The sequence below is a fragment of the Leiobunum rupestre genome, chromosome 3, assembly GCF_980474605.1.
Source record: "Leiobunum rupestre chromosome 3, qqLeiRupe1.1.hap1, whole genome shotgun sequence".
In the NCBI taxonomy this organism is placed as follows: Eukaryota; Metazoa; Arthropoda; class Arachnida; order Opiliones; family Sclerosomatidae; genus Leiobunum; species Leiobunum rupestre.
In genome coordinates, this window is record NC_143386.1 from 70711304 (window position 1) to 70735787 (window position 24484).

General features: G+C 39.0%; 2 protein-coding genes across 2 annotated transcripts; both read left to right on the forward strand.

Annotated features, from left to right (window-relative positions):
* Positions 1 to 1101: 1101 nt before the first annotated feature.
* On the forward strand, positions 1102 to 5783 carry LOC149954504 (uncharacterized). The gene is made up of 7 exons (XM_090170361.1): positions 1102 to 1249; positions 1330 to 1425; positions 2723 to 2920; positions 3675 to 3749; positions 4576 to 4617; positions 4681 to 4806; positions 5544 to 5783. Exons 2-7 carry the CDS (start codon positions 1354 to 1356, stop codon positions 5664 to 5666), a joined length of 636 nt encoding a protein of 211 aa, XP_090026487.1. The 5' UTR covers positions 1102 to 1249; positions 1330 to 1353; the 3' UTR covers positions 5667 to 5783.
* A 15487-nt stretch (positions 5784 to 21270) lies between these two features.
* Positions 21271 to 21816, forward strand: LOC149954505 (uncharacterized). Its single transcript, XM_090169924.1, has one exon. The coding sequence runs from the start codon at positions 21271 to 21273 to the stop codon at positions 21814 to 21816; it is 546 nt and encodes a 181-aa protein (XP_090026050.1).
* The last annotated feature ends 2668 nt before the right edge of the window (positions 21817 to 24484 follow it).

Genomic DNA, 24484 nt, shown 5'->3' on the forward strand with positions numbered 1-24484 from the left:
TCCATCAGAACACAAACACAACAAATTCAACACTCACAACCTACGCATAAACATTACAAAAACGTAATACACCAAACCGTCACGACGGTGAGCGAAAAAACACCATCCAAACCAAACCGCAAATGCATCCGTTAACGCTCACCGTCACACGGTGGTTTTGCCAACCCTTTGAGAAACTGCGTACGGACAAAATTCGTCTACCACTTGCTATATTCATACTTTACCTCTTTACTTTGGAGAATCGCCAGAGCCATTCGGCAATGAAGCCTCCTTATTGAACACTTATTAACCTGTTTTTATTATTTTGTGTATTTTTCGTATAATAAAGTTTTTCACATCTTTTAAAAAATATATTTGGTAATTTTACTAATCCTGCAATGATTCGTATTTTTAATAAACCTGCAGTCATTTTTTAAAATCCTTCTGAGATTTTGTATTTTACAAAACCACGAATAAAAATCCAGTCATTCCTTGATAAAATGCCCAATGTTTTTCTATTTTGAAAAACGACCCTCAATTTTTAAAAAAATATAAATTAAAAACAAAATTCACAAATCCACAAAATTGAATTGAAAAATATAGAAAATATTTCGAATAATTTCACAATCCTTCAAATTAAAAAGTAGACTGCCCAATTACACCAAAAATACAAATCAATGGATTATTTACAAGTGCATTACCATTTTTTAAACACCCAGTTAAAAATTCGACTGAATGTAGAATCACTATTTTCAAGTCTGATACAAATTGTCATCTACAAAGTCTACATTTTTTTTTAGTTTATAGTTAGGTATATGATCGAGCAGAGTAAATATAAAATGTGTAAAGACGTCGCCTTCTTCTTAGCTCAAAAAATAACGAATTATGCGAAACGTCTGTAAATGAAATCAATGATTTTGGCTGGTACCCATGAACCCACCGACCGGAGTACATATTGACCTAAAAAGACAAATTATCCACCCTACTTTCTTTGCGGGTTACATAGTGATAAAAATTCGGTTCCTACCTCTAAAAAACTAATGTTTCTATTTGGATTTAACGTTTTACGAGACACAACATAACTGAAAAAGGCCTATTTTGCATTAAAAATTGCCTATTCGGAAATATTGACACCTGGACAACAGCGTGGCGCTACAGTCGATCCAGTCTATCGTCACCTCGCGAGTGGTCACTACGCCAGTTTCCTTCGACCTGCATTAGTCGGTCATTTTCCACATCGCTCCCATTTCAATTCGGCCGATTGATTAAGGTAACCACGAGTTCATCAACTTGTTAATGCGTGAATTTCAAATTAAAATTCGAGGATAAAATAAGCGTTAGTGTTTCTAGCAACAAACAGCAGTGTTCTCAAGCATGGACAGAGTAACGCGTCTGTCATTCCAGAAGTTGGGAACCAGGTTGGCTTTAAAGACTTCTATCAATTTGGTAAGTTCTTTAATTGAAATTCCAATCGAGTTACATAACGTTGCTTGCAAACACTTGATGGAGTTCCTGTTGAAACTTCTAATGCCCTAGTTCTACTCTCGGAAATATAAGAACTGGTGCTCAACATTTTAAACAGCCTCGGATCTATGGAATTGAGTCAGTTAAACGAAGTCGTAGTAACGCTTACGCGATGAATAATTTTTCGCTTTTTGGTTTTACTGTAAAATCTAATTCTATTAATCTATTTATCTCTATAATTGCTACGTATATTATAAGGCCCTTGCTATTAGAGATGGTAATTAATCTACTCAATTTTTCGAAAAACGTTCTTTACTTTAGAGCTTGTTCCCATCTATAATTTATTAATGGCACATGAAGCTGAATTCAATAAACGATAACGTCGTCAGAGAACCATTGAAGAGTATTATAATTCGACAACTTATACTCTTCTTAGTGAACTTTAACCTTAATTATATATCCCTTGTAAAATAAGTTGTAAAAAATGACAATAATTAAAGTTATTGTCGAGTTAAAGAACGAACCAATCAAAGCGAGGGTACTTTTATGTCCCGCCTTTGGGTTTAAATGTAGCTCTAGTATCTTGTGTTTATTTATAAATCTGTTGGATGGCCAACTGTGAGACGTAGGCCTAATTTTATTATGTCGTGTCTTGCAAATTCTCAAACAAGTATTAAGATGTTCACTTGAAATACTGAAATCAAGAAAACCAAATAATTGGCCATCCTCGGGTGGGTGTCTATTTCGGGTAAGGCTTATTTCCAAAGCGGGTTTCTACCAATCATTTAAAGTTCGACCCTCATGTGACCTGTCGACAACCAGGAGGCGTTACGAAGAAGTTAACACTCCTAATAATTTATTAATACTACATTTATCAATATTTATGATCTATTATACATGACAATTGGGGTGACACCATACGTTACCGCACTGGGTGGCAATAACCTCTGTGACGCTATTGACTCCATACTTTGAAAAAATATATCATCAAATTTAAACCTGAAATTTTATTATTTAAAGCGCTTATATCGTCTCCAGAGGTATTTGACGAATAAATTTTACAAACAATTCGTACTAAACATTTTGAACGTTGACGGGTTGATCTAAACTCGAATTTAACTGGCAATAAAATAAAAGATTATCTAAAAGGTTTTTCCGGGTCACGATTTTATATTAAAAAGGCGGTTGGTAGGAAGGTCAAATGCGTGAGAGAGGCCACGAGTGGCAAGACTTCTTACTTCTGGTTCCTTTTAACTCCGGTGACTTATGTGCATTTCAGCCATTGGGATTGATCATGGCGACATTATCCCGTCAGGCTCTGTGGCTCCATTACCCGAATTCTGATCCTCGCTTGTTGCACCACTACAACGCCGCTCTCCTTTGCATGAGCCTGGGTACTGTTATCATATTTGCCACTGTAATAGAAGTACTTTTGGTGAAATTCGGAATAAGGTGTTACAAACGTGTCATAAAAACGGTGAGTATCGCGACAGAACCACGGGCGGCTCCGGCAGGGATGGGAGGTTGCAAAAAATTATTCTGGGTTGGAATAAAGTCTCTATTAGACGCTTCAATAAATCGCCCTCCCAATAAATGGAAAAGAAGTAATATATCTGAGATCCAGGACCTGAAAGTCGTTGTTTATATGGTGCTTGTTAAAATAATTTAAATTCTTTACCTTTACGGCAGCAACAAGCGTTCCACATGGCGTACCCTTTTAACGAGGTAGCTTTTTTGACATATTAGGCTTGGCAAACACACGACGTTCTGTGTACAGGTGAAAACATTCCATTATTTCCACAAGCACTATATAGAAAATACCTTGCGGTTCCTGGCTCTCAGAAATATTACTTCTTGGCGATTTCCTGGGAGGATGATTTATTGAAGCGCCTAATTGCCCTTCCCTGGAGTTCCCACTGCTGCCTAGGAGCAACAAACACAACACCCCACACAAGGAGAACGCATCCCGTCCAAAGTCGTTGATTTTCTTGTGTACGATTTTCATTGGCTAGACGCTTTAGCGCGTGTTGGCATCGGAAGGGGAAAATTAGGAAATTGTCTTCCCCCACGCCCGTAAAACGTTCAGCGTAAAAGCTCGTGACGCTCGTCCAATAAAATTCGTACACAACCCTTCGTTAGCGTGTTTAAAGGCTATAGCTGCGTTCTCCTTGTGTTTGTTGCTCCTAGCTGCTGCGGACAGTTAATTTAATAAGATATTTCCTCACATTAAGGTTTCGAGATTGTCACTGGTCTTTGCATGTCTCATTGCGTTTACGGGAGTTTCAACTATGATAATCGCGCACGCGGTAAGTCATTGTACTACTTGTGTCTAAAAACCATGTGGTTTTTTGTAACTTTTAATATGATTCCTTTGTTCGTTGACTGTGATGTTGCCATTTAAAACACCAAAATATTTTATTTATATACTTTAAAATCTTGGTTTTGATTTGATTTAATATAAAACCAAACTCCTTACCCTTTCAGACCTTAAAACCCAGTTTTTCGGTTTAATTGCGAGTTTTGACCAATTACATTGAGAGAAACTCGCAACTAAAGCTGGTTTAAAGAGAATGTGTCACCGTGGCTTTATTGCTAGAACGTATGCATCTGCCAAAACTGCTTATGTTATTGGCTTGAAACTTGCGTACCTTACTTAAGTATTGTTTGTGAAACTATTAATGATCCCAAAGTATATAAATATTATGTAACTCTTCTGGATACGTAACGCTTAAAAACGATAAATATTTAGATTATTGATAACATAAGATATGCCAGGTGGTAAGGATGCTATACTTTGTTTTTACCTAACTCTTTTGTCCAAGATAATTTTTTACTCGATAAAATGTAGTTCCACCTAGAAATGGCATTTCGTTAATATCTCTCAATATTTTAAATTTAACTAATAATTTAGTGCTGTTGAAATAAAATTGAATTTAACGAATAAAATTACATCATTAAAAATAGTTACTTTATCATGTATTTAGTCAAAATACTTTTAACTATGTCCCGACAGATGCCATTTTTGGCTCAATTTAATTGCGAGTTCATGTTTCTGTAAACTGGTTGATTCGTGGGTTCCCAGTACGTTGATAATGGTAATAACTGATTAGATTCCTTCCCTTTGATTAACAGTGCCAAGATCTTACCAGAGAGGTTGGTGTGCGGCAATGCATGGTAAATGGTTATTGTTTATTATATTTAGTTATTTATTCTTAACTAATAAAGGCTTTGTTTCAGCAAGGGACGGATGTGCCTCTGATGGACAACGCCGCTATCATCAGGTTAAAGAAGGAGTGCCGAGCTCGCACGTGGGATTATTTGACCATTTGCGGCTGTTTTACTTTCGTCGTCGCCATTAAATTCGTAAAATCCGTTTTCATTAACATAATGTATCTGTCCTCGCGCACTTTACCCATAATGTATCTGTCCTCGCGCACTTTACCCATAATGTATCTGTCCTCGCGCACTTTACCCATAATGTATCTGTCCTCGCGCACTTTACCCATAATGTATCTGTCCTCGCGCACTTTACCCATAATGTATCTGTCCTCGCGCACTTTACCCATAATGTATCTGTCCTCGCGCACTTTACCCATAATGTATCTGTCCTCGCGCACTTTACCCATAATGTATCTGTCCTCGCGCACTTTACCCATAATGTATCTGTCCTCGCTCACTTTACTCATAATGTATCTGTCCTCGCTCACTCTACTCATAATGTATCTGTCCTCGCTCACTCTACTCATAATGTATCTGTCCTCGCTCACTCTACTCATAATGTATCTGTCCTCGCTCACTCTACTCATAATGTATCTGTCCTCGCTCACTCTACTCATAATGTATCTGTCCTCGCTCACTTTACTCATAATGTATCTGTCCTCGCTCACTTTACTCATAACTTATAGTATTCAAATAGTACATGGTTCCTGTTGAGCTAATGTGAGTAGTCCTCGGATTACTAAGTTAATGTAGCACAAATCAGAAGTTGTTCGAAAAACGAAATCCCCGTTTTAAAATTTAGAGACCCCAAACATATTCAAAGGCCTAATACTGTTTAACTAGTATCTTACGATTTATTTCGTCTTTTGTGTCTCCATCAGTGGATAGACAAGTGGATTTGCTTGTCGGTCGTGGACGAAATCCGCCAACTGGAAGACCGCGACTCGCCGAGATATTACGACGCGGTCGTCTATTTCGGGAACGTCGACGACACTGACCAATGAACAAAGCGAAGAAAGGACTTGGAATCCAATTTTAGCGTACAAACATTTCTCTAAAATGCAGGAAACCAAATTTAGTTTGCAATATTATATAAATTTTATATATGAAAAAGTAAGATTATTTAGGTTAATGATAAATTTTAACAAAAGTAAAATTAAAACTACGTACTATTTACTTTAAAAAAATATTAATGTAATTTTATGAATGCAGTATATGTAGAAATATAAAAAGGCTATACAAAAGAATCATTTAAAGATATATTATAGACTGTAATAAAATTGAATTTTAAAAGCTAATTTCCTTTAGATATGTTCTAACTGTTTTTTAAACAAAGCTTAACGTGGATTTTAAAGGCATACTACATAAATCTTCGGTTTACTGGAAGTAGGCTGACTGCATGTCGCACGTGTATTTCAGTAAGCCTACTTCCAGTGAAAGACGGAGTAAACCGAAAATTTATGTAGTCGGCCTTTAAGTAAAAATTGATAGCTTACGAAGCCTAAAATGATACTTTAAGTTAATTTTTAAAGTTCCGCTACAGGAAGTCAATACCGTCGCTAATAAACTCCTCTCCCCTCGAAGTTTCCCAAAAGCGCCACTATAGGTCTCAATCTTAAGCTGGCTCATAAGTGCAGCCGGCTCATAACCGCAGCCAGCCCATAGGCGTAGCTGGCTCATAAGTGCAGCAGGGTTCATTAGCGCAGCCAGTTTTCATAAATATTATTAAAAAAACACTTTCTAATATCTTTTAGATTTGTATATTTTGAATAGTTTTTTATTCTGATAGTCTTATATATAGCAATAATCTAGTTATTGTAGCAATAATCTAGTTATTGTAGCAATAATCTAGTGTAGCATTACATTCGTTATTGCTTAGATTAGCACTGCCAAAGGCAGGGACTTCAAAGATTACAAGTAATCCCATTAGTACAGTCAAAGGTACGGCTCTGTACGCCGATTACGCGGAGTGATCAGCCCCTCGAGTTTCTACCAGAGATTCTCATTTTACCGGCGTTCAACTGCATTCCCGCAGAGCCACCGGTACAAGACAACCAAGACAACCCTCCTCGTCTAAGAGAGTAGTGCACGTACTTCATAAATACTAGGTTAAACGGGCAATTTCCCATTGCTATGTGGAGTCAATGGAACAACCCCGGACCTCGGACAACAAACCATGCGGAAGGCTATCACAACAGGCTTAATTTGTTGGTAGTAAGAGATACGCATCTAGCGGTTATAAATTTTTACACATCCTTCAGCCTATGCGTAATAAAGATCAAATTAGAGTCAGAAACTTACAGAGGGGAATTTACAAAGCAAATAATCGCGATCCAGTTTACGTAGAACTTGATATACGTATAAGAAATGCTAAAATTGAATTACACCGTTCAACCGTCCACCTGTGGAATATAATTTTTGAATTAGTCCAAACAAGTTTTTCATACTTAATGGGCAAAGTTCATAAATACATTAAGTATATTTACGCCTTGGTACTGGAAAAAAAAAGTTGTTTGAGAAATAAAAGAAATTTTCAACTTTCTTTTTTTGCACTGTGCTTATGACTACGCTGCGCTTATGACCCCGGATGCGCTTACGGGCCTGACCTGATACATCATATGAATATCAATAGCATGATAATATGTTTTGTTTCAAAAGGCCTAACCCACCAGATTTAATTTAAAATATTTTGGAAGTATAAAAAAATGCTCGTTAAGCAGTATAGCTGAGACGTGAGCGCAATTTCACCCATGTTTCTGTAACCATCCATTTATCGACCGATGGGTTGTTCGATAGTGGCGGATTTCTACCCAAACTTTTTTGGTGGTCAGCCTACCTAAAATACGGTGAATTCAGAAGTTTTTCGGGTTAGTTTCAAAAATTTAAAAAGTTATGAATTTTTTAAATTTACCGCTTTTGGGCGGAATTTTGCGCACTTATTTAAATTTTTTGTAATATCGTTATCAAAAACAATTATGTGAAAAAAAAATGATTTAGGTTAAAACGTCTGCGGATTCTGCATTTGAAATTAATTTTGCTGTATCTATTCACGTTTTAGATGTCGATACGCAATATGTGGGTTGCACTCAACGTTAAATTTACAAAGAACTCCACCTTGAATTTAAATCTTAGCACCTCCTTATAGATAGAACAATTTAACTTAAATTTGGTTTTAGAGAAACAATTATTTCGCAATAAAACTAAATTTTAGAAATTGGTGATTTTTTCACATATGCATTAGACTCTATTTCATGAGCTCATTAGGGGGGTAGCACTTAACGGTGAATAAGGAAAAAGGGTCAATCGAAATTTCATAAAAATTTTATTTTATGCATCGTCTTAGAGATAGAAACGCCCCCCTTAGATAACGTTTTTGAAAAATTATGATTATTATCGTAACGGGATTTTTTAAATTGGCCATTTTTCACTTATGCAAAAGCCTTCATTATAGGAACTCATTACGGGGTGGAGCTAAACATTTAATTAACAAACACAGGTTGGCTCAATTATTTACACAAAACCACTTGGTTTACAAAGAAAAATCACATAATATTATTTTTAAAATACTTAATTTTAATGTATTTTGATGTTCATTGCGATATTTTTGGTGAAATCAGTATTAAAAACTTACATAATATATTTGTAGAAAATCTTTTTGTGTAATACGTTCAACCTTATTTATAGGAACCGGGCTTGGAATTTTTTCATACATTCGCCAGAAAAGTAATAATGCTTCCCCCTTTGTGTTGTTGGACGTTTAACATCGCAAGGTATTTCATATTACGGAATCCAGTGTTCATCTTTTCTATTGGGCCAGCTAGAAGAGCTTGAAATTCCGTGATTATTATTATTATTGAGTGGGGTGGCAAGCCAAACACTTCGACCTAAGGTCCAAACTGGGTGACTTAAATAAGTCCTATTGCCGACATAAAGCTTAAAATCTGCCCGGCCAAGATATTAGAGATGTCATACGTCTCCAACCGATGCATACCCAAATGCTCAAACCTCTGGGCTGCATAGTAATCGCAGCTACAGAGTACATGTGAGGCAGTTTCCTCCTCAGCTAGACAAGATCTGCAAATCGGGTCATCACTGATCCCAATAAGCGTTAAATGTCTGTTTAGATGGCAGTGGCCTGTAAGTAGGCCAGTAACAATCCTAATACTGGACCTAGAGAGCGAGAGTAATTCTCTAGCTCTCTCCCTAGATGGGCCAAGAGTGAACTCTTTGGCCTGCCTTTGACCCTCAATTTCAGACCATTGTCTGAGTTGACGATCCGACATAAACTTGGAGATTAAGCCGCGTACAAGTCCTCGGGAGATGGGGAGAGCAGGTTCTGGACCAATGAACCCAGCCCTCGCACCTTCCTTGGCCAAGGCGTCGGCCCTATCGTTCCCAAGATGCCCCTTATGCCCAGGTACCCAACAAAGTTGAACTTTATTGTGCAACCCAAGAGTGCAGAGGAGATCTAAGCAGCTAAAAACCAGTTTAGAAAGAATACTATACTAGCTGAGAGCTCTAAGAGCAGCCTGGCTATCTGAATAAATCTGGATAACCTTCCCATGATACCCCTGATGTAAACAGTAAGCAACACAGGAGCAAATGGCAAAAATTTCAGCCTGGAATACACTAGTGTGTATCCCTAGGCTTTAATAAAAGCCAAAATTATTAGTAAGGCAATACATCCCCGCACCAGTGCCATAGTGGGTCTTAGACCCATCAGTGAACCAGACCATCTCTCCTCTGGTACCGAGGGTCAAGTGACTCCACTCCGCACGGCTAGGGAAGTTGACCTCAAAAGGTTTACTAAAGTGGAGTTTAGTAACCATCAGATCAGAACCCATTGTTAAAATCGGCATCTGATTGGAAATATCTCGGAAGAGCTTGGTGTGGCTATGCTCCCAATTATTAGCCTTCCACCAGCCATTTTGGTTAAGCCTATAGGCACCTAAAAGGGCAGCTTCCTCAATAAAAAGGTGAAGAGGAAGCATATTCAGGAGTATTTCCAGAGAAGCGCTTGGGGCTGTTCTCATGGCTCCTGTAATGCCGACACAAGCCAGCCTTTGCAGAGTGCGCAGATCAAACTGCACAGTCCTTAAAGTAACCCTTGGCCACCAGACCACAGCTGCATAAGACAGGATAGGTCTGATGATCATGGTGTACAGCCAGTACACAGCCCTTGGGCTTAAGCCCCAGGTCTTGCTAACTGCACTTCTAGTTCCCAAAATAACATGTAGTCAAGGTGTGGTTTCCATGTTAGTTTGCTATCCAGGATGACCCCGAGGTACTTAACCTCGGTGCTCTCCACTAGGTCCTTTCCAAATAAGGAAATACCCTCAAACATACCTTTTATCCTTCTACGAGTAAAAGGAACCAAGACAGTTTTATTAGGATTAACCATGAGGTTGACCTCCCTGCACCAGCTCTCAACTGATGCTAGGGCCCTCCTCATTACGTCCTTCACTGTTGCCGGGAATTTCCCAGTATTGATGATAGCAATATCATCGGCGTAACCGAAACAGCGGCATCCTCCCCTGTTCAACCTCCAAACGAGTTCATCCACCACCAGGCACCACAGAAGGGGAGAAAGAACGCCCCCCTGTGGGAAACCACGACTGGTGGAGACCATAAGGGAGTCACCCAGCAAGGAGGATGTCACTTTCCGGTCAGTTAACATAGATTTGATCCAAAGGCACAATGTGTCATTGATACCAAACATTTTCGCAGCCTTTAGTATAACTGCGCTGGAGACCTTATCCAAGGCTCCCTTAATATCAAGAAAAACTGCTAACGCAATTTTCTTGTGCTCAATTGCTTTTTCCAGACAGCTGCTGATACCATGCAGGGCGGTCTCAGTAGACCTGCCCTTCTGGTAGGCATGCTGCGCAGCCGACAGAGGAGAGTTGCAAAGAACCTCCTCTCTAATATAGTTGTCCACCATTTTCTCCAGAATTTTTAGGAAAAAAGAGGTAAGACTAATTGGCCTAAATGCCTTAGCTTCCAGGTAATCAGATTTACCAGGCTTGGGTATGAAGATTGCTTGAGACAGCTTCCAGGTGCTAGGTAAATGCCCTAGAGCAATACAAGCCCTGTAGATTCTCAGCAGTAGAGGGCATAGAATATCACTGCCCTCCTGTAAGAGGATAGGAAAAATCCCATCCGGTCCCGGGGACTTATAGGGTTTAAATGACTTTACAGCCCATATAAGTCTAGAATGCGTGACGACCTTATTCGCCACTGCCCAATCTTCCCTTTTGGTTCGATTGATCCTCAAAGGGAGAGTGCCATTGCGACCATTGCTGGTGAGCTTGGAGTCCGGAAAGTGTACATCTAGCATATGTGTCAGAGTATCCTTACCGGACGTGGAAAAACTACCATCTTTCAACTTAATGTTGTCAAGATGCTATCTTCCAGCATTGCGTATTCAACGCGCTGTTGAAAGTCTTGAGTCTGCGTAGAAGGACATTAGGGTCCTTCGTATACACATCCATGGTGCGGAAGGCGACCTTGAATGGTTTCGGCAGGTCTGTTACCTTCATTACTGAAAGCAATGACCCACCAGGAACCAGTTCCTTCTGGCCAAACTCCTTCCCCAACCACTCTGCAGTAGACACATCCTTACACAGGTAGTGTACTGCGCCTCCTTCCAGCTTAAAACTTCAGAATCGAGGTAGAGGGTCCCCCAAGGGTATCCCATCTATCCTCTCTAGAATCCTTCGCTGGATGGTGCCCATCTCTTCTTCAGAGATGGTCTTCATGGGATAGCCATCAAAAGTGATGGCCATCTTTATAGAGTTTAAGGTCTCACTATAGGTCTGGTCGTGGACCTTAGACCTTTTGGAGACCTGAGACTGGCAGTTCGGAGTTTCGTCCCCCCTTGGTCTCTTGCCTTGCGTAGGAGGGGGGTCTTCCTTATTGGAGACCTCCCCTGACCTTTGCTTTTCACGGCGGCGTCGATTCCGCATTTGGTTTTTTATTAAGGGACGCTTCCCCATCGATCCCTTGCTTCGCCAGCTTGGTCTTGCCAGTGGCAGACCCTTGAAGGCTAGGCCGGGTTCTATTTGGGGAGAGTCCCTCTAGCTTAAGGGTGCGTTCTTCCGAGCCCTCCCCTTGTTTTGGGTTGGGTCCTTTCGAACCCTCCCCCTGCTTTGGGTTGGGTCCTTTCGAACCCTCCCCCTGCTTTGGTTTGGGTCCTTTCGAACCCTCCCCCTGCTTAAGGCCAGGTTCTTTCGAACCCTTGCCCGGTTTTTGTTTTTTTTTGTTTATTTTGTTGTGCATCCATTTTTGGTCCCACGAGAAAAGAGGAAAGTAAAAAGTCACCGGCCTGAATCCTCTGTCTGGGCGGAAGGCTAAATTACAACGGGGTGTCGCCTGGTGCCCCGAGGGGATCGTTCACGATACCGTATTTACGCTTCCCCGGTACCACTCAGCCCTCAGCACGATACCTCACACCTTAGCTTAAGGAAGAAGCAGAGCCTTAGTTGGCCAGCATGAAGGGTTTCCCCTCCACCTGTTACTCCCTTCCACCACGAAGAGGTACAAGGTTGCAATTTATGGAAGGGAAATTCCGTGATTAGTGATAATCTATATTTGATTCCACAATGACAAAATACAGGGTGTTTTTTTTGCTCGAAAAAGTGATTTTTTTTTCTAGAAAGTTGCAATTTGTACTGTACATTATACGTGCCGGGGGACACTTTCTACCAAAATTGCATCTAAATCGAAAAATATTTTCACGTTTTTTTAAAATTAAAATTTTGACCGCTAGGTGCTATAAGAAAATTGTCAATGAGAAAATTGTAGAGCGTCACCGAAAACGTACAAATAGCGTTGACGCGAAAAAAATAGACGTCTTTTTCACTGACAAAATACGACTTGAAAAAGTGACAAGTTGGGCAAGCTAAAATAACTTATTTTTAATTCCATTGGGAGAGTAGTGTAACTTTATCAAATTTCTTACCACCATTCATGTCAGGTCACATAAAATTATTTTTCCTCTTGTAAATGTAATTTAACGTAATTTGTCTTTAATTCTTCTAACAGCCTTTTGTGTACCATAAGTGTGTATTATTAAAGAAACTTAACTTCAGTTTCTTTAATGATATAGGCCTAATTTTCATAAGTTTTCTAGGTCTTGGAAATTTTTGAAATTATACAGGCCTACACTTATAATTTTCATAAGTTTTCTAGGCCGTGAAATTTTTGGAAATTTTCTTGCCTCAAATAGATATATTTTACGGCAGAAGGTATCTATTTGTTATAATAACAGTGTAGTAAAGTAAATTAAAGAGATATTATTAGAAGGATAGCTTTTTAAAAGTAGAGAGATCTGGTAATCATTGACAGGCCTTCTGTTAAAAATAATAAGACAGTTTTATTTTCAGACTAAACTCATGCTTCTGCAACTGTGATGGCTATAGTATTTGGGCTAAATTTTTTTGTTTTATAAAAATGTAAAATTATTACATTAAAGTTTTTTGCAGATAATATGCAATGTGATGTTTTAATACCAAATTAAGAGAATATGGTTCAAATTTTAAATATATTGTAATTATTATTACAGTTAATTCTATCATGTAAAGCAATTGAAACAAAAGTAAACGATCCGTTTTAGTAACAGAATAATCTTAATCAACTCTGTCCATAATCTTAATTTAAGAGTTCAATTGCTTAACATTTTACTGAAATTAGTCGGTTTCATTAAAATTATCCATAGTTCTGTAGCATTCATGCGGCGGTTTGATTGAAAATGTTCTGCTAAACAAATACAAAATAAACGGTTTGTATGAATTTAATTTTACATGTTGGTTTCAGAAAGGCTTAATCTACACCGTAAAATGCACAATTATGTCATCGTAAAATGCAGTCACCGTGCAACGCACGGTTATGTTGCCGTAGAATGCAGAATGGTCACCGCAAAATGCACAATCATGTCACCGTACAATACACAATTATCCGTACAATACACAATTATGTCACCGTAAAATGTACAATCATGTCACCATGGAGGAAGGGGGGTGGAGAGGAAGAGACGTATATTGTTTAGTTCGAGCCCTCACCAGTCACTCCCACGAGGGAGTGGAAGAAGGGGGAAGAAAATAAAGGGGGTGGCGATTGTCAACTCAAGGTTACGAATTTTGGCGTCCTTTTTTTCAACATTTCATCGCGCCATCTGCCAGGATATTTTCAGGAGGAGTATTTGTAATATTTGAAAACCCGTGATCATTCATTTTTGCGTCTCAAGCGGAATTTTCCAACAGATAGCTTTTGTGTCTTAAAAGAATATCCAACAAAGACGAATAAAAGGGTCATGGATCACAATAGCCGTAAAGTTAATTATAAAGTTCAATAATTTATCTGCTAAGCTTTAGTTAAATCTATGCTTTGGTTTTTCCTTTTCAGGCACGCGATTTGACGATAATTTCGATTAGGCATAACCTCAAAGACATTTTACTCAACGCTTCAAAATTAAAATCAGTAACCTTTCAACGAAGACCAGAAGAAATAGTCGCAAGTTTAGATATAATCGAATTTTTTCTTGGATAATTTAGCTGAAGCTTCCTAAATTTTCTGAAAATAGAGTGCCCTCAAACAAATACATGAGGAAACAATTTGTCAGCTAACAGAAGAGGCGGTTAACTATTTAGATATATTTTCCGATCCTAGTAATGGCCTGCTGGATAAAACAAGGTTTACCTTTAACCGGAATCTTTGATGACCGAAAGCAGCTTTTATGGCCAATTAAAGGTGTCTATCCTTGAACCATCAAAATTTAAAGAACTGAACAATGAGGGTCAAAATCTTGTTATTGCGATATTTCTAGTCCGATTTTTGATGAACTTTTTACCTGCTGTTCTAAAATTGAAATAGAAAATACACCTCTAACCAGTAGCGAGACTAAACGTTCAAACATTTTTTCGTGCCAGCTAAGCGCTTCCGATGTGAAAAAAAAAGAAGCCAATACTTTACACCAGGCAGCTGGTTATACTTTAGACCAGCTAATTGGCTTTTACGACTGTGAAGTGTTTTGGCGGAACTGTTTAATTAAGAAATCTGAAGCCAATCAATACTACCATGTTTGGACAGTATTTGTCAGAAAAAGCCTATAATTTTTTTAAGAAGGTCTCTGACATTATTTGTGTATTTATGGACTCGAAAGAGCCATTAAAGAATCCGTTGTTAATGAATTGTGGAATTAATTATGGAGAAATGATTTGGAAAATTCAAGAAATGCAAAGCTGAGATGTTTTCAAATTCTAATAAATTGTCATTTGAAAGGACCAACGAGGAAAAGCAAAATAAATATCCAGAACAATAAAAAAGATACTTTAAATAGCAGTGGAATTAGAAAAGAATTGAAAGCCTTTACTATAAAGAAGATTTTATTTAAATCTGTAAATGAACAATAGCCAGTATTATCAGATGTAAATGAAAAGAAGTTATCAGATATTTTTCAATTTTTAAGATGCATTTTCCCTAACGAGGATATGGATTATCATTAAGGAATATTACTTTTAAATTAGAGCTGTTACTATCTGATAACTTATTTTCCTTAAGTACGTTTTTATTTTAATAAAAAAATTAAAAACGAAGCGCATAACGATCTGCTGAAATGTGTGTGTAACATTACCAAACATAACACGAAAATATGCAGTTACTATATTTTGTATTTCTAAGAGCTCTTATTTCAATAGTTTTAGAGCAGTTTCCATTTTTAGTTTTTGATCCTCTTTAGACCTTGACCATATTGACTGACAGTAGGATTTTCTCCAGCACCAGATGCCGCGCTTTGCATGCTAAAATATTTCTTGACAGGGTCTTGGTTAAATTTATCTGTTATCACGAAAGGTGCTCCCTTCTGCAACATATATTTAATGAGGTCTATTGTTGAATACACTAAAATAAAAATGGAAGAATAGGAAGTGTCATTATAATAATTCAATGTTATGCTTTTGACGAAGACCCACACATTAATATATAATCTTACCAGTGATACGTAACCCTTCCAACGTTTCTCTACTAAGGAGCATTTTTGAGCGGTCAACGTCATCTACTTCTATCACTTCAGTCTCCCATTCGTCCATATATCCGAGGAAATCTTTTCGCAACCACTAAATTGGAATTAAATTTTGAAATCATTTACATTTTAAACAAAATGAAATATTTTACTTCAAAACGCCAATCATCCAAACTATGGAAGGGAGCTAAAGCTGGTTTTCATTTTCTCTGGACGTTTGAACAATTTGATACATTAAGGACGTCAAAAAATGATATAAAATCCGTAGAAAGTTTACGGTTTCTGAGGCTTCACTCCCCACAAGTTCATCCATCGCATTAGCTGGGGTGCTGCTCAGAACTTGAACACATAATTTCACTTTCATACAACTGTATACATTTGGGTAAACGTGATTATACGTAAGTTTGGGTGCAAGCTTTAATAATGACGAAGAATCTCGTTCAAATGTATCAACAACATGTTTCCATATTTGCCCTTTTTCTTAAGCAGCCTGATTGGTCTTGCAACTCCATCTTTGTGTCTTTTCAGTTTTCCTTTAGATGGAATTGTGATGTCTTGAAGCACAGAATATCCATTAAACGCTCAATTATCTAAGGTTTACAATATTCAATTTTTATTATTTATATTTAAATATTGAAAACTTATGTGAGTTACTATATTTTCGTAAAGGGCCAAATCAACAGGTGTTGTCTCTTTAACTTCAGAATTTGAAATAGTTGGGATTTTGGTCTCAATTTTTTCCTGGAGCCGTCTATTGAAAATTTATTGGTTAAAAACATTAGAATAACAAATGAAATGAATAATCGTATGATTCAACCTACCTGTAGTTAATCAAACTCTAAACATTCTTCAGAGTTGGAACTGCCCGCAAAATGATTAGAACAGAAACAATGTTTTTTAACATCAGTTGTTTGTATTTCGGGTCTGTTAATTGCACGTAACCATCTGACACATTTCTCATATTCTGTTGTTGGTTTTGGCACAGGAAAAAAAAACATTGTCCTGGGGTCGAAGTTTGAAAAGCCAATTTCTTTTTAGAATAGGCTTTGTCACCATTTATCTCACCATTATTCCTCACTAATTACCTTAATTTATTATGATAAACTAAACACGTAAACCATTTACGCAGATTGCCATTATTATAATAAAATAGTCAGAAGATGGCACCAAAAAGAGATTTAAGCATAGAGGGGGAAATCATAACCATAGAAACCGGGAGCCCTTGAGTTGACAACCGCCGCCCCTTTATTTTCTTCCCCCTTCTTCCACCCGCTCGTGGGAGAGACTGGTGAGGGCTCGAACTAAAAAAATTCCGTATCTTCCTCTCCACCCCCCTTTCTCCATGATGTCACCTTGAAATGCACAGTCACCGTACAACGCACGGTCACCACACCGTAAAACGCACGGTTACCACACCGTAAAACGCACGGTTATGTCGCCGTAAAATGCGCAACCATGTCACCGTACAATGAATGTTCAAACGACTGTTACTTGAACACTCCTTACACCCGGCCACCTGAATTGAAGGCTTTAAAAGTCGCTCGATGACTTAGGCCTAAGGTGGTGCCTTGGGTTTTAGCCTAGCTGATTATTATTATTATTATTATTAATATGAATCTCATTGTTACCATATATTTTACTGTAATATGGAGCAGTGGCGCCGATCCCATGGGGGCAGCGGGGCCGAAGCCCCCATTGGGAAAAATCGATGGGGGCTCTGCCCCCATTGGTAAAACCGCCTATGTTAAAGGCCATTTACTTTTAAGCAAGAAAGTGTTGCCAGCAGCCTCATTCCAAGTTTATTAGTGAGCTTCGGCCCCCATTGGGAAAAAAAGCGATCGGCGCCACTGATACGGAATTAAATTTTAATGGTCAATTTGAATGTTAAATTTACGGTAATTTCTTAGAGTGCAAGTAGTTAACTACAAACAAAGCCCTCTGCAGACTGGAGTCGGCATTTTAGCTATGGGTTCAACATTACCAGGATCGGGTTTCATTCCGTCCTCCGAGATAATTTATCCCATATATTTGACCGACCGCGTTCGGAATTCGCATTTTTCCGGATTTAGAGTAGCGTTTGCCTTGGACAGCCTAGATAGTGCGTCATGCAAATTTTGGTCATGCTCCTCAAGTGTTTTACCCCAAATCAGAACGTCATCATGGAGTGTTCTAGTAGCATTTGCGGAGTCGAACTAAACGCTTTGAAAAAAATCCCAAAGCGCATTCGCTTAAGACAATAGCGGCCAAAAGGTGAATTAAAAGTCGTTAACAACTCACTCTCCTCATCAAGCGGTATCTGATAAAAACCGGAAGCGGCGTCGAGTTTAGAAAAATATCTGGCTCCCGCCAACTCGTCGTGTATTTCTTCCTTAGTGGGAATTTGAGACTGCTCTCGGCAAATATTATCGTTGAGACATTGTGAATCTAAACATACCCTTATACGTCCTTCAACTTTCATCTGGTTGGTCTTTTCCCCTTTTTCAATCAGCACTAACGGACTGACCCAATCCGTCGGTTCATTCACTTTTCTGATGATGCTTTGTTTTTCCATGGAGTCTAACTCTTTTTAAGTCTACTCTTCATTGCGAAAGGAATTCGTCAAGGAGGAGCTACAAAGGGTACTGCATCGTCTTTTAACTTGATCGTACATTTGGTTTTTAAATAGCCTATCCCTTTAAATACGTTTGTGTACTTCAGGAAAAGGCCCTCTTTAAATTTCTCATTTTCGTGGCTGCCCTCCCTCTGAGGTTCACCAGATTTCTCCCCATGCACAACTATTGCTACTTTGGTTTCGTGTGCACCTTTGGTTGAGTCAACCAATCCAAGAGATTCGCATGACCTAAGTCCTAGTAATGGCTTTGTGTCATCTGGGCCTATGACTAGCTTTGTTAGAATTTTGACTGTACCGACTGTCTTGTCATATGGTCTTATGGTGGGTTTCTGGTTCAAATTGTGGTAATACTTCAGTGGAAGGAGATAAACTTCTGCGCCGGTATCAAATTTGAATGGGACCATAGTCGTTTCTCCAACCTGGACTTGAACTATCCAATCGTGTGACCTTGATGGTGACGAGCTTTCAACCTTATGAATTGTGACAACATTGACATTCGATGTTTCAAAACTATAATCATCGCTGTCGCTATCTTTTGCTTCTATGTTATTTACTTACTTTTTGTTTTGTACCTTACACGCTTTGGCAAAGTGATTGTTACCACCACATTTCAGACAGGCTTATATTTAAACACTTTTTTTTACTTTCTTGTGGCTAATTGCATCGACTTGTTCTTTGTGGGCTTCATGTGTAGAAACGTTCTCACCCCATGACTAAAGTCGCTGCTTGACATATTGCTTTCGATAACGTTAAATCTCCATCAGTTTCGGCCATCATACGTTTACGTGACTTCTTATCTCGTATGACAGTTACTATTGTATCTCTTGAAAAACGATATCTCAGTTTGTAACGTAGGCCTCTAAAATCTCGGGTTGTCCAACATTTGTAAACATTGCGTATGGTATTTTGAATATTAAAGTGATTTCTGAATCCAAAAGCTGTTTTTGAGATTTCAGAGCACAATTTTCGCATAGATTTCGGTATTTTCCATTTGATTTCAAAATTTCTAAAATCATTTTTCTCTTGAGTGTACGGGATTTGTACGAATGTCGGACCCCTCGAAAATTCGTCATATAGTGTGCTCACCAAAATGTGTACCACTTCGGAGTTGTAGAACCGGTGAGTGATAAATTGTTTAAAAGTCGCGTATTCTTCTGGATAGAGCCCTCCCCCGTTTTTGGGTATGACGTTAATTCTATGTAACTCCACACACAGCTATCACTTACTATTGAAAACTTATAGAAACTAATTATAGACTTATGGTACTACCGATCAATTTTCCTTCCTAAGATAGTATAACCAAGAATTGATCTATTTATATATAGAGAGAAAATTTATATTCCGCCAGTCGCGACGCATCATGAACCAGGGGAATCAACTAAAGGGGGGAGGAAATGGAAAAGGAGGCGTTCTTATTTGACGAGTCACTCACGCGAATGTCAATCGCGTCAAGAGGACGTCATATTCAGGGAGCCAATAATGCGCCGCCTGGAATTGATTATATTGTAAGGGGAGGGGCCAGGCTCTTATCCTAGAGCTGCAACGGGAGCGAAGGGAAAATTCGACGGAATATAAACATTCTCTCTATATATAAATAGATTAATAGTTCTTTTTATATAATAAGCTTGGCCATCTTGTTGAAATGTTAAGCTGTGGATCCGTTTTCTCTCCCACTAAAGAGTTTATGAACTCATTCTTAGGCATTGGCTGAACTATTCCAGGGCAACATTTCAACAAGGTGGGCAAGCGTAAAGACATTTTATAAAATCAACTATTCTTGGTATAACTATAAAAACGAAAACATGATAAATTAAAAGATAAAATACTTGCCAAAGTGAAAGGTTTATTTGGTTTCTATTAAAGGAAGTGTCGAGTGTGTCATTGACAGAAATAAAAGAGTAATAGTGCGTCCAGTTTGAGGGCGTTTGTGTTTATATAGCCTCAAACAAATATTTACATCTCATAAAAAATAACGTTTCGACGTCGTAAGAATTATATCTATTGTAAATCAATCGATGCTACAGCTATATCACAGCGGTGTCGTAGCTGATGTTCCACAGGGACCGCGGTGCGGGGGGGGGGAGCTTTTACTATTTTAAAAAGTACCAAGGAACAAAAATTATAAGTTTATAATAGGCTTTGTCGGTTTCAAACGAAAATGACACGCAGCGCCTCTCGTGGCGAGCTCGCGCGTAACTTGGTTAAAAGTTTTTTCCCCGCCCCATTGAAATCAATGTAAAGTGGGCGATAATTAAACGTTAATTAACCTACCAAATGATATAAGAAATATTCCACTGACAATTTTCCCCGTTTATATGAACTTAAATGTAATATAAAATCGTCTTGAAAAATCGTTTATCGCTTTATAACATTCAAAAATAATATTTTTAACGCGTGATGTAGATAATCGAACAGCTGCTCGTCTAGGTAAAGTTTGCGTTGTCAACGCGCGTATTAGAAAGCAAAATGAGATTTTAGAAAGTAGGTTGTAATTCGGAACGATATTAATAAATATGACTTGAAATAAGTTTCCAGGTTTATTTAAAAGCTAATTTCATAACTTTTCATCCATTGGTTCGTTCACAATGTATCTTTTAAGTAGGTGAAAATTGTAACGCGGTGAATCTTGCCCAGTCTTAAGTCTCGGTTTAATCTACCGAGTATTTTGAAACGGAAAACCCGATTACTATCGTTAAATGGTGGCGAACGCTAATTGTAATACGAAATAAATAACGAAATACGTGGATCGGGGGAGACTTCGTCGGTGGTGGACGATCCGGCAGGGGTTTATTTGAATTCTTTGGATACTGGCGGTCGGTTGAGGGGTCTGGAAATTAGGATCTCTAATGAGACGGGGTTTGGGTTTCTGGATCCGGGGGCTGATGTCTGCGCAATTTCCTATGGTTTTCTGGAGAGGATAGGTATTTCTGGGATGGTGGTCCGTGAGCGGGGTCAGGTCTCTCAGGCAATTGGTCCTACGATGTCCTCGGTGGGGCGAATTTCTCTTGAAGTTGATCTGGGAGGGGGGGATATTGGCATCAGGCCGGTGAATTTCCGGGTGATGGAGGGCCTTCGCGTCGACGTTATTCTGGGGATAGATTTCATCGACGACTTGCGGGCGAAAATCGACTATGCGGATAATACGCTGAGCTGTGCTAATGGTTCGGTTCCATTGCTGGGGCTTTATCGGAAGGTGGGCTCGGGGTCGGCCCCGGGGTTGCGGAAGGGGGAGACGGAAACCTGTGGAAGTCTCGAGTCGTTGGACATTGGGTCGGTGGTTCCGGAGCAGAGGGCGGAGTTAAATGAATTTTCGTCTCAATTCACGGTAAGACCTGGGAGGACGAAGGAGATTTGCCATCATATTAGGTTGAGGCCGGGGGCGGTTCCGGTTTCTGGTCAGCCTTATCCGCGGAGTCAGAGGGATAATGAAATCCTAGATATTAATGTGGCGGACTTGTTGAGGCAGGGGTTGATTAGGCCTTCCAGTAGTCCTTGGGCCTCTCCTGTGGTGTTACAGAACAAGTAGAATGAGGAGAGGCGATTCTGTGTCAATTATATCGCCTTGAATAAATTAACGGGGGCGGATCCTCAGCCGATGCCTAGAATTGATGAAATTATTGACCAGATAGGGAAACGTAAATATATATCTCGTCTTGATCTACGTTCGGGGTTTTGGCAGGTGGGGACGGCTCCTGAGGATGTTGAGAAGACGGCCTTTGTGACTAGAGAAGGAAAGTTTGAATTTTTAGCAATGCCTTTTGTTATCACGGGGGCTCCGGGGACGTTTCAGAGGTTAATGAATAAGGTCCTGAGGTATGCCCGTAGGTATGGGATTGCGGTATATTTGGACGATATCGCCATAGCTTCACAGACTTGGGAGGAGCATATGCGGGCGTTGCGTTCTGTTTTCTTGCAACTTCGTCTTGCGGGTTTGACTTTGCGGTTGGACAAATGTAGTTTCGCCCAGTCTGAAACTGTCTTACTTGGGTATAAAGTTAATTCTGAGGGGGTACGGTTGGATCCTGCGAAGATTGAGGCTATTAAGGAGTTTCCCCGGCCTACTAAGTTGAGCCAGGTTCAGCGGTTTCTCGGTATGTGTGGGTGGCATTCTCGTTTTATCCCTCAGTTTGGGGCGCTGACGGGTCCTTTGAATGGGTTAAAGGGAAAGAAACGGCGTTGGAAATGGGAGAGGGAGCATTAGGAAGCTTTCCTTGGGTTGAAAACGCAGATTACGGAAGCTGCCATGTTGCGAACCCCCGATCCTGAGGGTAAATTTTTTGTGACGACGGACGCTAGTGGCCAGGGCATTTTGGGAATGTTGTCGCAGATTCAAAATGGGGTATAATAATGATTTGTATATTTTCATATTTCATTTTAATTTCGTTATATTATATTATTCAAACATTTTAAATGTTATCGTACTTTTTGGGAAATATTTAAAATTTTATTATTTGAATAATGATATAAATCAATTTAAGTAGATTTAAGCAGCCGACACTTCTTGGCCTGGTCTGTTAGTAAGTTAGTTAACCTTAATATAAGCAGATTGCGTTAAAATATTAAATGTTGGTTGTTCACATCAAGCAGATGGCGCCTACTGGTTTTAGTTGAGAGTGGCCAACTGAATAGCTTATTTTTGTTATATACTCGGATGTCTGAAGGTAATCAGTTCCCCAGATCAGCTTAATCGTTTGTTTCCCTCACCCAGCTATCGGATTGTATCTGATTCACTTAAATAAGATAATAGTTTCCTGATATAATTTATAATTTCCGTTGAAGTGAGGTTAGCAATACCATCATTCAATAAATCATAACGGAGCCAAGCTGCGATCCAATTGGGCTGGGCGCTCAGGGAGCGTGTGTTCCGAAATGGGACGCTAAAACTGGTACTTGAAGCGAGGGCGCAGGAGCAATTGAACTCAGGGGCGTACTGAACGGTTTTGGCGCCCATTTAAAAATTTTATATGGTGCCCCTTATGTATGTCACGAATAAAATAAATTAGGAATAAATATCCTTTTCTTCCCTACATATTATTTCGTTGGTTCTGGTCAACTGATAATTATATACTGATTAAATTCCAAACGAGTTCGTTCGTTGACAGCGTTCTGTCATTAAGCGCATTAATTCGAAACGTTAAACACATCTTTAACTAGGAGCATTTGAATATGGGTGACATAAATAGTTGGAATGATTTTGGGCCTTTCGGCGCCCCTCCAGAAGACATCTGATTGAACTTTAACCCTATCGGGTTTTCAATCTGTATTTTAAAGACTCGCTTTCTGCTTTGTTAGAAGAGCACATTCTCATCGGATGAAAGCCAGAACTTTTCACAATAGATTGTTCCGAGTGATCTTGTGAACATACTACGCATCGCGGAGAAAGTCTGAAAGCACCAACAGATTCCTGACGTTTCAAACGTTCGACCACTCAGCATTTTAAGTTATTCGTGGTTTACAATGTGTAACTCCAAACTAGTGTAAGAGTTATGCGAAGGAATGAAATAACTCAACGATTCAAAGTACACTATAAAGCAAATTTATTGTTAAAATATTTTAACCATTAAAATAATTCAACTAAAAAAAGGCGCGACATGTTTCGGCTTGTGGTGAATGAATTATTTTAATGGTTAAAATATTTTAACAATAAATTTGCTTTATAGTGTACTTTGAATCGTTGAGTTCTTTCATTCCTTCGCATTATTCGTGGTTAATGTTAATTATTAAATTAGGATATTATATTATTTCCACCTCCGCCTTTTAAAGTTTCGCTGTGTTGCAGACACTTTAATAACGTGCGACTGGCATATGCCCGCCCCCTAGGACCGGAACTCAACTCAAACGAAGAGATAAACAACACACTATCCATGAAATTGAAAAACCGCTTGACGCCTACATTGTCAAACAGAGGAAAGGCCCACATGCCAAAATTTCGATAGATTTAGCTGAGTATACGGAACCTGCCGCTAACCGCGCCCATACTCATAACTTGATATGGATAATGGTTCGGGATTACGATTCGTTAAATCAAAAAATGAGCTCGTGGTCAGGGTTTAACATTATATTGCCAGATAACATCAAAGTCACGGCAGATTATGTGGGATACCTTCCGACGATTAACGCTCTAGCAACTGAAATGGCTACTGTACAAGAGATCTTACGCCAGAACGTGGAAATCCGAAAGGTTCTTGACCTTG

Coding starts and splice junctions, on each gene's coding strand:
- LOC149954505 (XM_090169924.1), top strand. CDS start 21,271: ATGTCCTCGGTGGGGCGAATTTCTCTTGAAGTTGATCTGGGAGGGGGG.
- LOC149954504 (XM_090170361.1), top strand. CDS start 1,354: ATGGACAGAGTAACGCGTCTGTCATTCCAGAAGTTGGGAACCAGGTTG. Junction 3,750..4,575: donor CTATGATAATCGCGCACGCG/GTAAGTCATTGT, acceptor TTTGATTAACAG/TGCCAAGATCTTACCAGAGA. Junction 4,618..4,680: donor TTGGTGTGCGGCAATGCATG/GTAAATGGTTAT, acceptor GCTTTGTTTCAG/CAAGGGACGGATGTGCCTCT.